The sequence below is a fragment of the Dromiciops gliroides genome, chromosome 2 (genome assembly GCF_019393635.1).
Source record: "Dromiciops gliroides isolate mDroGli1 chromosome 2, mDroGli1.pri, whole genome shotgun sequence".
NCBI classification, from domain to species: domain Eukaryota; kingdom Metazoa; phylum Chordata; class Mammalia; order Microbiotheria; family Microbiotheriidae; genus Dromiciops; species Dromiciops gliroides.
The window spans coordinates 170,828,311-170,846,429 of NC_057862.1; the positions used below are offsets into that span (position 1 = coordinate 170,828,311).

Here is an 18,119-nt window from a genome sequence, read left to right on the forward strand (position 1 = left end):
ACAGTGTCATCATGGGCAGGGAAAGAATTTGTGGGGAGGGTGTAGCAAAACAATAAGGACAATAGCAACAACAATAGCATTAATATAGTGCTTTGTTTTACAAAGTGCTTTACATATATATGCATATATAGGCATATATAGAGAGACATATATGCATATGTACATACATATACATATACACAATCACATTTGATTTTAACAGCAACCTATGAGATAGGGTCTATTATTTTACAGATGAGGTGACTGAGGCAGAGAGGTTAAGTGACTGTCCAGAGTATAGAAAGTGTCTGAAGCAGAAGGGGACATATAATTCCCTTGGCCTGTGCAAAATAACAGTTATACTTTTGTGTCAGCCACTTAAAATGAATGAAAAAAGGATTTATCAAGCATTTACTATGTGTTAAGCACTGGAAAGAAGGAAAAAGCAAGACAGTCTCTGTCCTCAAGGACCTCACTTCCTACTGGAGGGAGATAACACTGGAGGTTTCAGCTCCAAAACAGATGTAAAGGCTCCATGGTCCTTAGGGTACTGTAGCACAGCAGATAGTATTGCATCTTATTTAATGTCATATTGGACAGTGCCAAGGACTTTAGTGGCTACAACTTTCTTTCCCCGTTCTTTAGTAACCGTGGTTCATTCATTGCACAAGATTTCTCCTGTGACATTATACAGCAGTTGTGTAGTTTTTTTTTGTTGTTGGCAGGACATGACTTTAAACACACAAAAAAAACCCCAATTAGGAATAGAAGGGCTTTGCTTTTCACCTATGTCTCTGTAAACAAACCCAATAATTACCATAATTCAAGTTGGCTACTGGCATTCACTCTCATTATTGTAATATATACACCGGAGTGCTCTGAGGCCTGTGTATATATCCTGAGAAGTTAATCCTGAATTGAAAGCCCAAAACACTGATTTTTAAAAGTTAGGCCAAGACTTTGTGTTTTTGCTATTCATGAAATTGAAAAATTTATGGAAATATACAAAGCAAACCTTGGTAACTTCCAGTAATAAGGGAAAAGAAGCAAAGTCAAAAAACTGGAAGGTCTGTGTAACCAAGCAATGAGGCAGGTAAATTAGACTTCCTTTTACTTGGTTTCATCAGATTGTCATTCAACCCCCAACTCCTGTGAAATATCCTTTATTTATTAGGCTACAGAAACATAATCCTGTTCCATATAAAGTGGATCTCAGCTGTGGTTCTCAAGCAATCACAAGTAATAAAATGTCCATGAAATATTTCAATTTATCCAAAAGGAGTTTTCAACTGAACTTTGGAGAGAGATACATAAATACTCATTCAAGTGTTATAATCCCTACCTTTGCCAGGATAAAAGAGTGAATATGACCTTGCAAGGAAAAGTAAGAAAGGTGAATGCATTGATTCTGTGGCTAGAGCCCAAGTCTGGTGAGGTAGTTTTATGTTCTTCACTAGGGCCAAGGAGACTACATTGGTGTGAAGGAAGGGTATAATAATGCTTGGCTGCTGTTTGCCAATCACTCAAAGAAAGCAGACAAAAGCTGGTTTGATCAGCCCACTAGTACATACATATTGCATCCATGCATTATCAGATGTTAACTGTTAGGAATGGTGACTGTGTCAGGTCTCTCTTAACTGTATATCTGTGTTACAAGAGAAGGCTCATTGGGTGTGCACAGGACCTGGAATTACCTAGCTCATTACTGTATTCACCATTTTACTTTTCTTGTGTAATGCACCCAGGACCAAATCTATGTGTAGGCAGAAAAGATATCTATATATAACCTGAAGGAGAAATGAAAGTCTTCATCTGTTTAAAATGTTTCTTTTATTATATGTGGGGCACTCAAATAAATCTCCAGATTAATGAGATTTAGTCTTAGATAGTTTGAGTTTAAAGACAGCTAGCTAGATGGCCTAGTGGGTAGAGCATTGGGCATGGAGTCAAGAAGACCTGAGTTCAAATTTGGCCTTAGACACTCACTACCTATGTGACCATGGGGAAATCATTTCACTTCTGTTTGATTTAATCCACTGGAGAAGAAAATAGCAAACTACTTCAGTATCTTTGCCAAGAAAACCCCATGGACAGTATCCTAGGAGATGGACATGACTGAACAACAGCAACAGTTTGGGTATAAGCTATCTTTGAATTGTTTTAGTAAAAAAGATGCCTGGGTTAGGAAGATCAATCAGAATGGCACTTCCTCCTCCCTCTACTTTTCTTAGAATGAGACCCAAAGAAAAATACCTGAATGAAGGAATCCCCCAGGCAGTGTACTTCCATTAGATTTGAGTCCCAGAGATTTACTTGGGCCTAATCCCAATTGATATCTGGCCAAAGGCAACAGAGTTACAATCCACAACATGAGTCACTGCCTTCTCAAATATCCCAGCTAAATGCCTCCTTTATGTGCTAGTAATAATGGTAGTGTTGAAGTTCAACTAATTTTGGTTATACTGGTTGCCCTAGTAATTGTGCTAAAAATGGTTACCTTAAATTTCTGCCTTTAGAGTTAGTCATTTAGGTTAAAGGATTGTTTTCAGTAAGTCTCACTTAATATGAAATATCTTTGATAGGTAACCCATGACTTAATAAGTATCTATTATTAGAAATTAATTTATTAGATTCCTCTAAAACCTTTCATACCCAGTCTTTCATTATGTCAGACTTCTATCCAAAAAGTTACCTAATACTTGTGCTCCAAATTCCTTAGCCTGCCATTCAACTATGTCTTCCATTACTCTTTAGTAAGATTGTGCATGACTAATCAATGGCTCCTCAATCAGGGTACATTTCCAAATCTAACCCTTTTCTTGTGTTGCTTCTCACTGGAAAGTCTTGTCATCTACTCTCCTATGGACTAACATTCCATATGGGATAGCTGTTTCTAGTGTGATAGAAAACTCTCAGGAATGAAATTCTGAAGAAACAAAAGGACACAGTTGCTGTCCTTCAAACTGGAAGAGGACCAAAATGGCATCCCGATGTCAGAATTAGAGTACAGTGTGTCTGATTTGCTGATCAGACTAATATGAACTTGGAAGACTACCATAGGTCAGACACAAAGAGTCCATCTCAACACTTGGGATGGAGATGACTCTACATTTTCATATCTCATGTTTCTTTTGAGCTACTGCAGTTCTGATTTGCTCATGGAGCACAGCTCCTTTGATGTAGGCACACTATGCTGGACAGTCTCCCATGTCTCACAATCTGTACCAAAGTTCTTCAGAGAAACCTTGAGGGTGTCTTTGGATCACTTCTTCTGACCTCTGTGTGGGCTCTTGCCTTGCATGAATTATCTGTAAAATAGGCTTTTAGGCAAATGCATGTAAGGTATTTGAACAATGCAGCCAGCCCATTGGAGTTGGGAAATTGTTGTTGTTGTTTGTCCTTCATTCTCGAAGAGGACCATGACAGATGTTATGAGTGAATTGGAGGAAGGGCTATGCAAAGGCACCAGTCTCATTCTCTCCTCTGGAGCCATCTGAGTCCAGTGGCAAGATATGTTATCAGTATGACTGGAGATGGTGCCAGGTATTTAAGGCAACTGGGGTTAAGTGACTTGCCCAGAGTCACACAGCTAGTAAATATCTGAGGTAAGATTTAAACTCAGGTCCTCCCAACTTCAGGGCCAGTGCTCTATCCACTGCATCACCTAGTTGCCCCAAAGTTGGGAAACACTTCCAAAGAGGAGGAAAAATGGGAGTTGTATGAAGAGATTGATGTGGATGCACAGGGATCTATCAACTTAAAGATTTATAAAGGAGCCCTAAAGCTTCAGGGCTGCTGATGCCCTCTCATGGTTCCTACCAGGCATGGCAAAACTGGTCTCATTATCTCATAGTCTCCTATAAGTACTACTTAAATGCATGGCTGTACTTACCTTCACTTCCAGCTTCAGGCTCAGCTGACATCCTGGCCTAGGAAACCCCTAAACACTTTCAGAAAAAATCTGAGCCTACACCCAGGTACAGCAGAAACTTCTGTTCTCTGCTCACTGTTTCCTGAGCAGGACCCCAGCCATCAGGCACCAGATTCTCAATTCCTTTCACCAGCTAAACTTGATTCTACAGTTGGACTGTCTAATGTGTTTGACTCCTTTGTTTTTAAAGTCTCTCATGTGTGTCTAGCTAGAGAATAGGCAAGGTAGGCAGAGAAAAGCCACTCAGGAAGTAACTTAGTGTCTTTGCTAATCTCCAGGACTTCCTGACCTTTTTATAGGCAGGTGGTATGATCAAGTTTTCATCCCCTTTGTAAACCATGAATTAGACACTCAAAGTTTTTAATTCTTTCAAAAGATTTCAAAAATTCCAAAATTTCTTTCCAAAAATTTCAAATTCCAAAAATTCTTTAAATCTTCCAAAAGGCTTAGTGTTGGCCACTCAAAGTCTGAAAAGGCAAAGTCTAAAATGGGCTTTGAGACACGTGTATACATAGTTTATCTCAATTTTCACAAAACATTTGGTAAATTATTCCATGCAATTCTTTTTTTTTAATTAAAAAAGTATTTTATTTTTTTTCCGTTACATGTAAAGATAGTTCTCAACTTTTGTTTATACAAGCTTTACAATTTCAGATTTTTCTCCCTCCCTCCCCTCCCTCCCCCCTCCCCTAGACAGGAGGTAATCTGATATAGGTTTTATATATATATATATATATATATATATATATATATATACACACACATAATAACATTAATCCTATTTCTGCATTAGTCATGTTATAAGAGAAAAAATCAGAGCAATGATGAAAAACCTCAAAATAGAAAAAAAACAACAGCATCAAAAACAAAAGAAATAGTATGGTTCATTCAGCATCTATACTCCGCAGTTCTTTTTTTTTTTTTCTTGGATTTGGAGATCCTCTTCCATCACGAGTTCCCTGGAACTCTTCTGTGCCATTGCATTGGTGAGAAGAATATAGTCCATCACAGTAGATCAACACTCAATGTTGATGATACTGTGTACAATGTTCTTCTGGTTCTGCTCATCTCACTCATCATCAGCCCACGAAAGACCCTCCAGGTTTCTCTGAACTCCTCCTGCTCATCATTTCTTACAGCACAATAGTATTCCATTGTATTCATATATCACAACTTGTCCAGCCATTCCCCAATTGATGGGCACCCCCTCAACTTCCAATTCCTTGCCACCATGTAAAGAGCAGCTATAAATATTTTTGTACATGTGGGCCCCTTTCCCATTTCCATGATTTCTTTGGGAAAAAGAACCAAAAGTGGTATTGCTGGGTCAAAGGGCCATGCAATTCTTATAGAAAGGTTGGAGAGATGTGAACCAGATGCTAAAACAACTATATGGATTTGAAACTGGTTGAATGATTGCACTCAAAAAATAGGTGTTAATGGTTCAAAGTCAACATGGCAGGAGATCCCCAATGAAGTACCTCATGGGTGTATTCTTGGTTTTGTGTTGTTTGAGATTCTTATCAATAACTTGGATAAAGACAAAGGTAGCATGCTTATCAAACTGACAGACAGCATAGAGATCAATTGTGAGTGGCATTGAAAAAAACAAATGGGAAAAACAGCTGGAACATATCTATAGAAAATATTGTTGCTTATGATAACACATAGGGAAAAATCTCAGGCCTATTAGCAAGAAAAAGACAATGAAAAGAATATCAACAACAATCAAATCATGCATCTAATTTCTTACCTTTGGCATTTTTTGTACTACTAATAATCTTCATATGCATTGAGAAGATCAGTGATTAGAAAAGAATAGTCAGTTTTGCTAATGATGTTCCACAATAGATTACATCTTTTCCATCACAAAATTGACTCAATGTTATAAAGAATGCAAGATAGTCTTTTGATTATTTATTGCTAAGTATAAAAAACATATTTGATTTGATAGAGTCAAATTGACTCTAGCTCCTTACAGATTTCCTTTTGTATCTATCTCTTTCGCTTATGGGAAATGTTGATGACTGTAACACTTAGAAATCCCTAATTTGATGAAACTTGCTTTCTTCAAGTTTTGTTCTAGAACCAGTGTCTCCTAGAGGTCATGGGTCTTTTTGGCTAGGTGTTTCATTGCCAGGCAAAACCCTTTATTTGCGACTGATCACTATGAGACTGCTATCTTGCAAATATTACCAGTAGACTAAACTTATCTTCCTATTTCAAAACTCTTTTTTCCTTATTGGGCCCTCTACTAATTTTTTTCCATACTGGGAACTTACTAAAGTAGATTGACCTTCTTGGCAAGGCCAAGTGACTGATCATGGCTTAGATAATTGATTCCACTTACTCTTTTTCCTTTTGTACCCTTGAGGAGTACGTCCCCTAAAATCCAATTTCTTCAATTTTATAGTATCAAGATTACTTTAAACACTGAGAAATAAAAACAATTCTCATCATGAGTAAGACATAGGTCATTTTCTTGTAGAAGATGACAAATGTTATAAAGGTTAATATCCTATTATAGAAAGCATTTATCTTAAATGGGTCCAGTTTCTAGATATATGTTTAGTTTTATACTTATAACTACATACTTATTTATTGAGCATCTACTGTAAACAGAACACTTTATGACTAGTCAGGAATACAAAAGAAATAGATGAGTCCATCCCCTCATAGAGCTTACAATCTAGTTGAAAGCCAAACATACAAATATGAAGCAACTTAAAAAAAAAAACATAAAGCAGTATCTTACAAGTGTTATATAGTATAAGAAGCAGCATGGCAATGTGGTTAGAGGATTAGCCTTAGAGTCAGAATGATTTGGATCCAAGTCTTGCCTCTAACTATATACTAAACTGTATGACCATTGGCTAGTCATTAAACCTCTCAGTCACCCAGGAGATCTCATGACCAAATAAATTATTGATCTGCATGGGCACAAGGCATCTCCCATAACCAATAAAATCAGGGGTCTGAACCTATATAAGGGCATTTCAAACTAAATACAGGTATAATCTTTTTTCCCCCCCAAAATTGTTATAGTGAGGATATAGAGTTAGCAAGTACAAGTTTCTGGAAATGAGTTTTGAGTTTTGTCCTGAAAGATATGCTTGTTACTTGGTAGAAAGGAAAAGAGAGGATCTTAGGCTGGAGCTATCTTGTGAGACAAAGCACAGAGGCAAGAGCTATCAAGAACTTTGTGTTGGAATGGAGAAGCTATGTTGAGAAATAGAGATTAAGTAGGAAATCTGGTAGGTGTATTTAATGGAAAATCTTGAATAATTTGAGAAAGATTTTTGCTTTGATCTGATAAACAATAAGGGGTTTGTAATAATTGTTGTTACTTTGTGTGTGTTAAAGTAAAAATAGAGTTCTGTGGAAACCAGTGCACTAACCCCATCCAGAAGGTGTCCCCTTAGATTGAAACCATGCAAATGCAAAGAGAATTCAAAACAGTTGCCTGGTGTCCAATGTTTTTAATTCCAGTCTCAATGAAGGTGTTAAAAGTAGTACATAAAAGATAGTGACAGAATTTTTCTGGTGCTGATGATTAGCTAGATTATCAATATCTGTTCTAGAAGACAGAGCCCACTGCAACAATACTGGGGTATATTGTTAAAGGTTGTGTTAAGGAATTTTCCTATAACTTCCTTTACACATTAATGTGTGAAGAGTTCTTAAATCAACTCGAGAAGATTATTAGCTACTGGATGAGGGCAACTGTCACAACATAGGAAATATCTAATGACTGATTGAAAAAATCAGTCACACCTCTTGGACCTTCACACATACAAATATACATATATATACATGCATACACACACACACACATATATATACATATACACATATACATACACATGTATGTGTGTATATATGTATGTATATATGACATAGAGCAGTCATTCCAGGAAGGAAATAGCTTCCAGGATTGATACCTTTAGAAGCAGAGAAGGGAACTGGTTGCGGATTCAAAAGAGTTAGACATGGCACTCAAGATTTAGGTTCCAGAGAGGGCTGCATTAAAAAAAGGACTTTCAATCCCTGTATTACCACAGTAGTAAGTAGACTTGGCCACAGGTTGCCCTACATGTGTTCAGTATCATTGTATTCTGTTTCTGCTTACCCTTCTAGGGATACTATATGTATTAGTGGGAGAGTGAATCCTAGGTTTAAATTGGGAGGGGAATATTTTATAGCTACTTTTCTTACATTGCCATTTTGGTAAATGCCTTTTCTAAGAACTACTTGTTGTGTCTACTGGCTGATTAATAGACATCCCAACTGTGGGGCCTCATGAGCTATAGTTTTAGGAGTACAAACCCATGAATGATGTTATCCCTAGAACCCAAATTAGCAGCCATCATCTAGGGATCACGTAGGAGGGGAACAGCCCAGAGGGGTTGCTACATGTGTCATGGATAACAAATTAATAGCAGGTCAAACTCTCAGGGTAGTTTATAATTGCACCTGTGGGGTTCATTTTCCTTCATTACTCTATTTGTTAAGGGATGAGTCGGATGATCTCTAAGGTTCTTTCAACTACTCAGTCTAATTATCTCTTAAATTCAAACTCTTAGATATACTTAGACACTTTTCTTACTAATGTTTATCTATGTCAAATCACTCAGATTTCTTGATGGTAAGTAAATTGATGTCACACTGAATCTTCTTCTTCTTTTTTTTTTTTAGTGAGGCAATTGGGGTTAAGTGACTTGCCCAGGGTCACACAGCTAGTAAGTGTTAAGTGTCTGAGGCCAGATTTGAACTCAGGTACTCCTGACTCCAGGGCCGGTGCTCTATCCACTGCGCCACCTAGCTGCCCCTGAATCTTCTTACTTACCAATAGAACTTACTGGGTATCAGATGGGGGTCTGGAGCCAGCTGAAAAGAAGAGAGCCAAGTGTGAAATTTTTAGCATGAGCAGTTATAGCTTGGAATCAGCAAACACTTTGAAACAGAGCTTGATTTATTGTTTTGTTGATTGTCTAGATTTAAGAAAGTGTTAATGCAAATTAAATTTAAAGGTATGCTCTGTGAACATTCCCCCTCCCCTCAATGTTGTTTAAATGTTAGCATTTACCAGCCCAGGCCTAGTTTCAGGGTACCTCGGCAGATAGCTTCCACCTAACTTTGGATTCTTTGTAACAGAAGAGAAATTATAGACTTTTTTGTTCATAGCTTCTCAGGAGCAGGGTTCTGGTTTGCCCTTCCAACTAATTGATGGATCAGAAAATTCCTTTTAGGAGACTGTCCCAAGTAATATAGAAGAATATGCTAAAAAAATAACATATCTAGGCAGAAAATTATTTTAATCCCATATCTAAGTACACAAGAAACTCATTAACTATACTTGATGAATGATTAACCACAGTACTGACATTTAACATAGGTAGATAGGGTTCATGTTAGCCAATCATCAGAAAGGAGAACACTTTAATTAAAATGAGCTCTGTTACTGCAAGGTAACTTTGCAATAGATAATATACAGTCAGTTTATTCTTAAATAGAATTCAGTTATAAAATTGGCTAAAATTTAAATTTAAAAAAGTCTTCAGATGGTAGTTACTTCATTCTGCTTTAATTATTGCTTTAAAATGAAAAAAAAATTCTAAGGAGAGGGCAAGTATGAGTCATTGAACTATATTATGACTTTTACAAATCTAGTGGTGACTTATATCAGGGGTTATAGCATAGAATCCCTGATAACTTTACCAGACATCCCTGATTTATGGGCATAGTTGTCTCTGACTTATTTTGTTCTCTGTTATATCTTCCAGAGTATCTAGCTTTGTCTACATTAGCATGAGAATTAAGAATTGCTAGACCAATTGTGAAAAAAAAAACCCTCAGTGTATCTCTTTGTTTAAAATACCTAGCTACCTTCTGTTTAAATGTGTTATATAATATAGAAAGTTAAATTTAGGAGAAATAAAGCATGGCCTCCATGGAAGCAATTTGTATTAGCAACTAGGTTGTAAAACTGCAGAGGCTAATGTCAGCGTTCCTGTGGATAAGTTCGTTGGCTGATAGTAGAAAAGACAAGGAGAAGGATGGAAACCTTACAACTTTCTCTCCAGGATCCACTTTCTTTTACAGGAAACAGAATAATTGGAATATTGTCTGATTACCAGCCAGCCCTAATACTTCAAAGACTTGGGTTTAGATTTGTGGGAAGTATCTTTTGGTAGGGGTACCTTATATTGCTTAAGCCCTCACCCATGTGAAACAGGAAGTAGAGTGTTAGGTCTAGATATTCAATTATTACATGCTAATAGAAATCCAAGCTGGCAATAGTCAATCAAAACACATTTATTGAGCATCTACTGTGTGTCAGGTACTGCTCTAAATGCTGGGGATACAAAAAAAAGAGGAAAAAGACAGTCTCTGCTCTCAAGGAGCTCACAGTTTAATGTTAGAGACAATTTACAAAAAAATGTACAAATGATATATACAGGTTAAATGGGAAATAATCAATTGAGAGAAGGTCCTAGAATTAAGCGGGACCAAAATAGAATCAGTAAAGGCATTTAATTTGAAGAGAAAATACATCAGAAGCACTCTTAACATCCATTCCCCACATGAATACATTCTTTTACAGGCTCATGGAAGGATATGCCTTCGGTAAAAGAAAAGGATAGGAAAAGTGTAGGTGGAAGATAGTTAAGTTATAGTGTGTGTTATGATGATAAACACATGTTGTAAAATCTTGGAACCAAAGATGGTAGAGTAGAGAGCATTTCAGTGAAGATCAGAAGAGACTTCTGTTCAAGATGGCGGAGTGAATAGAAGCAGAACAGTCCAGTTCTTACTATGTACTCCAGAAAAGATGAAACAAAAGATCATCATACTGAATAACGATTAAGAAATAAAGTAAAACTACAGTACCTTCGACCCAGACTTGTTATGCAAAAAGAAATTCCCAGAAACTTGCAGGAACTAAGGAGGGGGACTGGTCAGAAGAACTGGAGTGGAAGCAAGTGTGGCACCACAGACCTTCCAGCTTCAATAGCCTTAGAGTACTCCAACCAGGAAGATTCAGAGTGGTCAAATAGTTTAGGAGCTCTGGGCTCAGATGTGGGGATGGGAGTTGGCCAAGAGGTAAAGCTCCTACTAAGAAATCAAAGATTTAGAGTCCTATGGACTCGAAAATTTTGCAAAAAGTTGACATGTTTTGCCCTGATAGTCTTAAAGACCTCAGTTCCATGTACTTGGAGGATATAGGTGAGACTAGGCTCAGCCAACAGTTTGTTCACAGAAAACAATTCTTATTATATAACATTTAAAACTTTTTGCCCAAACAAAATCAATTTGGTTAAAATTAGAAGAGAAACAATCAACTAGGGAAAAAACCCACACTTGATCTGTAATTTTTCTGATAAAAATCTGATATTTACCACATATGAGTAGTTGATTAAAATTTATAAGAACAGAACCATCTCCCAATAGATAAATGGCCAAAGGATGAATATGCAGTTATCAAAGGAAGAAATTCAAGTAATTAACAAACATATAAATAATTGAATAATCACTAATTTAAAAAATACAAATTACAACCATTCTTAGTTTCCAATGTATGTCTACCAGATTAACTAAGATTACAGAAAAAAGAAAATTATAATAGGTAAATGTGCTCCTGGAAGAAAAGCACACTAATGCACAATATTTTGGTGACATTTTGAATTGGCCTAGCTTTTCTGGAAAGCAATTTGGAATTCAACACCCAAAGTCAACAACTGTGCATATTTTTTTTGAACAAGTAGGCTTCTACTTCAAAGAGATGAAAGAAAGAGGGAAAAGATCCATACATATAAAAATACTTTTGGAAGTTTATTTGTTGTTGCAAAGAACTGGAAAATAAAGACATGCCCATCAGTTGGGGAATCCTGAACAAATTATTTATGAATACAATAGGATATTATTGGCATATAAGAAACTGTGAAAGGGAATACTTCAGGGAAACTTGGCAAGTCTTGTATGTCCTGATAAAGAGTAAATTAAACAGAAACAGGAAGACTATACAATAAACAAGAAAAATAACTGAAAGACTTAAGACATTTAGTCACTAAAATAAGTAAATGAAAGAGGAGGTGATGGTCTCAAGGTGCAGAATGAAATATACATTATCAGACATGGCATATGTATGAATTTGTGTTACTTAACCATGCAGATTTATTACTAGGGTTTTGTTTTTTCCATTTTAAAAAATTCAGTCTTGTGTTTGGGGAAGAGTGAACTGACAATAATGCAAAAAAAAAAAAAGACGGAAAGAAGGAAAAGGAACTCATTGAAACATTTTTTAAAATGCATGGAAGCAAACATAAGGAAGTTCAGAAAGAAACAAACAGGATAGCTTTGAAAGTAACATTTATTGAATACTTAATAGGAAAAGCAAGTAATGCATAATAGAGATTTCTGGTTTCATGTACAATTCTCATTCTCTGTTCTGCTTGGTATAGGAAAATGTTAATTTTATTTGGTGTTTGTTAAATCAAGGATAATTTTTTTAAAAAATCAAAGGAAGTAGAAACAGAATGAATACTGTTATTGGAGATAAGAGATGACCTGTGATAGATGAGGAGTTTGGGGAAATAGATAACAAGGCTGCTATACACAGGCATCTGTTGATACTTTCTCTGCCAAAGGCAGAGCAAATAAATTATTTTTTTATTTGCCTTCAGTCAATCAATTAGCTTGAATGAATGAATGAATGAATGAATGAAAAAGCACTTATTAAGTGCTTACTATGTGACAAGCATTGTGCTAAGTACTGGAGACAATCAGAAAAATTGAGGCATTCTTTGCTTTCATGGAGCTTACATTCTAATTGGCAGAGACTATATAAAATAAAATTTAGCTACAGGGCAGATGGAAAGGTCTAGAACAAGGTACTGGGGTGGGGCGGGGAAGGCCCAGGGGTCCTTAGTTTACAACAGTAGATAAAAGATGATCATACTAGTGATTTGCAGGATGTCAAGTTAGGGCAGATGGTAAGCCCTGGTAGTATTTATTTATTTATTAAGCATATACTATGTTGCGATACACAACATTGTGGTAATTTCTATTACATACAAAGAGAACAATAAAACAGTTCCTGCCCTCAAGGAGCTGACATTCAATTGAAGGAGACTATGTCCATATATAAGGTACACCAAAAGTTCAATGCAGTTTCTGAAATGAAACTTTTGGAAAACCTTGGATAAATAGATAGCAAAATATATGAATGAATGAACAAATGGACAAACGAATGAATAAATAAGTTATATATACACAAAATAAATATAAGGTGGTTTTGGAATGGAGGGCACTAGCAACTGGGAGAATCATGAAAGATTTCAAGTAGAAGATGTTATTTGGGCTGAGTCTTGAAGAAAACAATCAATTGTAAGAGGTGTAGTTGGAGAAAGAATGTATTGTGGGGAAGAGCCAGTACAAAAACAGAGACTGGAGATGGAGTGTCATATGTGAGTAGGACAGTTTGGCTAGATTTTAGAGTGAGCAATATAGATAAGGAGATAATGAGTCTAAAAAGGTAGATTGAGGTCACATTGAGAAGAGCTTTGAATGCTACAAAAGGTTGTTGATGTTTTATCCTAGAAGTAATAGGAAACCACTGGAGTTTATTGAATAGGGTAAAGAAATGTAGAGGGGGGCAGCTAGGTGGCACAGTGGATAGAGCACCGGCCCTGGAGTCAGGAGTACCTGAGTTCAAATCTGGCCTCAGACACTTAACACTTACTAGCTGTGTGACCCTGGGCAAGTCACTTAACCCCAATTGCCTCACTAAAAAAAAAAAAAAAAAAAAAAAAAAAGATATGTAGAGGACCTGACCTAGGGCAGTGGTGACTATGTAAGTAGTGAGAAGGGATAGAATGAGAGATAGGGAAATAGAAAAGACAAGATTTTGCAGTTGATTGGTTATATGAGGTGAAAAAGAGTAGAGTCAAGGATAATGCAGATTGGTTGGTAACTTCTAATATAATCACTGAAATATAATATGATTACCTCCTAAAATAATCTCACCTGTGCTTGAAGACTTTTCAACAGTATTTCCTCTCTGATTATCAGTTTTCCTGTCAGCTGGGTCTTTACCTGTTTCTGCTTCCTTCTATTAGAGTAGGAATCCTGGTTTCCATTTCTTTCCTAGCCAATAGCTTAGCTAGTATGGTAAAAACAAGTTGCTCTTGATTGTTTCTAAACCCACCATTCCAGGTCCATCTGCTCTCTGATACAGACTGCCTTCTTGAAAGGACTCTACCCCCTTTCCAGAAACAAGTGCTTAAAGAAGCTATATTGGATATTATTGGCAATTTGAGAGATGTTGATGGGTAATTTAGACTATATAGATTTTCACTTTATGAGTTGACTTGAACCCCTGACCCCTATGAAAGGCTTGATTACAATCTATTTTTTATAATTGCCTTAAACTTTTTTTTTTCTCTTCTTGGTTTCAAGGGAATTTTTATGGGCTTTGATTTGGTGTATAGATTTGTATTTATCTTATTCATACCATACATTATTATGTAAACCAATCATATGCTCTTTCAGGTTTTGTCTTTTCAGACAGAGAAATCCCAGAATTTTTAGCCCTGTTCTCATCTGGTAGTCCCTTTACCTTAAAAAAATTACTTAAATTATTTCCCAGGAACTACATGTTTGTTTTTTTCCTGAGTGAGGAAGCTAGATGGTACTAGATAGTGTGCTGAGCCTGGAATCAGGAAGACCCAAATTCAAATATGGTCTCAAACACTTAGCTGTGTGATCCCATGTGAAATTGTGACAGCCAAACTGACTCCATTTTGTGAAGTCTTCCATTTTAAGACTTTAATTTTGTTTTCTTGTAAATCCCCTGATTTTGGAGAAATCAAGTGATTGTCCCCTCCCTCAACCCCATCTCAGGAAGTCCCAAAGCTTTTCTCCAATAAAAAATCATACTATTCAAGCCTTATGTGCTGTTTTAATCTCCCTTCGATTGTATTTGCATCTGTACAAAATTGGTATTTGGTGTCCTTGTGCCTAGTGAGTGGCCTTATATTTGGTTTGTCATACAACTGCATGCTTTGCTAATAAATTGCATTGCTTGGGCTTCATCTTAGTTATTATAAACACATTCATGACATCTGAGCAAATCATTTAACTTGTTTTGTCTCTGTTTCCTCATCAGTAAAATGAGGATAATAGTAGCACCTACCTTCTAGGGTTGTTATGAAGGTCAAATGAGGTAATTGTAAAAAGTGCTTAGCAGAGTTATATAAATGTTAGCTATTATTATTACTATCATTTCTCTTGCCCAAATGGGCTTTCTGTGTATACTTAACATGTCTACAAAATTTTTCCCTCTTTATCTCTTCCAGACCCCTCAAATCAAGCCCCATTGTATATTCCTACAAGTGTAATTCATATTATTTTTCTGTTATTTTGTTTTCTTGCTCATCCTTCCCCTCCCTGCCTTCCTTTCCTTTTCCCTCCTTTCTTCTAGTTTCATGCCTCATAATTACTGACCAGGTCTCAGAAGCACCAACTTTGACTCAGTCTTCATAATGAAAAGGTAAAAAGGATGACAATAGACCATGGTAGTCAAATTTTATCTCTTTATTTCAAGTTCATTTTTTCATGTTATATCATTTGAAAGCAGGCAAAATTCATTACAAAAATCAAGTCATTCATTTGGGAAAAAACAACTGGTAAATTTATTTCTAATTTTGTACTTGGTTTCTACTGGTAAATAAGTCTCAAAAATTACAGAAAAAAAGAAAATGAATATTTATATATTCCAAATCTTGAATCTTAATTTAACTTTTCATTAATTATTCTTTTAAACACATGTCATCACCAAATAAAATAATTAAATGTATGATCCTCTTTCTCTTTCTTTCTCTCTCTATATGTATGGAAATAGATGACAATATGAAAATCTGTGGCATTTATTTTTCAATTAAAAGACTTTAAAGATTTCCTAGGTACCAACTACTTAATTAGAAAAAAAACCCATATAATTAGCAACTTCAATAATAACGGCAACTTCAAACTACATAATAGAGGTTACTTTAAGTGTATATTCAAAGGATAGCATATGCATTATTTGTTTAATTATATATGCTTTTATATTATCCAGTTACCATGTATATTTTTAAGTAGGCAGTCAATTCAAGCTGAATATTATTAGTATATCTGTAATTATGTTAAGTTGCCCATTTATAACCAAATACTTTAAACATTTAATGACAAGGAATTTTTCAATAGTTATCAGTTACCGATTTTTAACCCTTTTTTTGTTAAATATCTTAGGAGGCTACAAATGATCATGTTTCCTGCCAAATTTGTTCTTTTCCATTTAATAAGCCTGAGTAACTAGATCAGTTAGTCAACATGTGTTTTCTGAATACTATATTTAGTCTTGGTAAGTATATACCATAGAAAGAGAAGATTAGATTCCTACTCCAGAGGAGTTTACATTCATGGTGGTTTTAAAAAAATAAGTACAAGCAAACATGGCTTTATTTCATTTACTTATTCATGTATCATCAGCAGCGATAATATTTGCCTGGGAGTAGTTCCTGCTTCTCCTGATGCTGGTACCTCTTTTAGCAGATAGGTTTATGTTATTTAGGTTTTATTAGTAAGTTTAAAAAAAATTTGTGACAGAGTTGGTTGTGAAACAATAGAATAGCCTTTGAAGTTACTTGAGATCAGATCTGGAACACAAAGTACTTGATAGACTTTTTGTCATTCACATATTAAAATGAATTGCGCTTGAATCCTTTGTATATTATGAATAGAAAGTTAGGACATTTTTGTGATTTCCTCTAACCAGCAGGACAGGAGGGAGGTTCTTTGTGAGGATTTCTAGCCAGGCCATGTACAAGATATCCGATATAGTAGCTTTTCTAGCCACTGGAAGACTCCTGTTGGAATTGAGTTGGGGAGAGAAGAAAGAAAAAAAAGCACACATAGAGAAAGTTAAAATCTCTCTCTCTCTCTCTATATATATATATGACAGAGGCTAACGCCAATAGTATTTCTGAGCTATTTGTTAACTAGTATCCACACAAGTGGACAAGTCAGGTTTGGGTGCTAGATTACAGGAAGGAGAGGAAATTAAATAATGAAAATGAATGAATCATATCATTTCAGAGTTAGGAGGCACCTTAGTGATCATCTTAATTCAACTTCCTCTTTTTATAGACCCAGGGAGATTAACTGATTTACTCACGATTACACATTGAGGGAATGGCAGAAAGAGAATTAGAATTAGAATCATTTTATAGTTCTCATTATTCTAGTCAGCTGCTTTATTGATCTCTGGAAAAGCCAAGGTCTATCTTTTTCTTAAGTTAAGGTTATCTTAAGAGTTTAAGGAAAAACATACTCATGAGTCGTTAGGGACTGTAGGGGGTCATCTAGTTTAGGCTCCTACCCAAAGCTGAAATTCTTTCAACAATATCCCTGAGATTATCACCAAACCTCAGCTTGAATACTTATATTTCTATAGGAGTCAGCTCTTACAGAGTAGAAATGATAAAACAGATGATAAACCTTTCATGTTCAACTATAAAAGTTTACTAATTTATGTTTTCACTTGCTCCCTAAAAATCATACATGCTAAAATTTTTTTAGTTCAGGGTAGCTTGACTTTTTTTTTTAACCTTAGGTCAATATAGTTACTTGTCTATTATAATATTTCCCCTGTGTGACATTAATATGTAAAGTGTATATTTAGGTATTGGATTATATGTTTATATTATATGCATACATACATGTATGTACACATTAAACACACATAATTTCATATATTAAAACACAATATGTAGACATGTATGTTACACATTATATAGTATATACATATATAACATATACCCAAGATTATATGCATAACTCAGACATATGTGTGCATAGACACATGGGTACATAACACAATATATATTATATGTACAGGGTATAACACATAAGCAATTCTATATACACATGATGTTACATGTATAAATCACATACATGCCACATAACACACACATACATACATGGGTGGAATGGTACTTACAGAACAATGAGATTAGCAGCTCGTGAGTGTTCCTGTAAGAGTTCATTCAATCGAACTTGACGGTAACTCTGTGGAAAATAAATCAGATTTTGTAGCAAACAACTTTGGTCTGGGCTGTTATCTGTTCACGGCATTATAGGGTAATACATCCAGAGGTGAAAGGGACCT

At 35.7% G+C, this 18,119-nt stretch overlaps 1 protein-coding gene across 2 annotated transcripts in view; it reads right to left on the bottom strand.

The window, feature by feature from the left end:
* Positions 1–15,523: 15,523 nt before the first annotated feature.
* The window catches only part of SLC12A1 (solute carrier family 12 member 1), a 135,220-nt gene continuing 132,624 nt past the window's right edge, over positions 15,524–18,119 (bottom strand). For both annotated transcript variants that reach the window (XM_043984361.1, XM_043984362.1), the window contains 2 exons: positions 17,952–18,019; positions 15,524–16,818 (listed from right to left, as the gene is read on the bottom strand). In XM_043984361.1, coding sequence (XP_043840296.1) covers positions 16,683–16,818; positions 17,952–18,019 — 204 coding nt within the window. In that variant the 3' untranslated portion in view covers positions 15,524–16,682. The remainder of the gene's footprint in view (positions 16,819–17,951; positions 18,020–18,119) is intronic.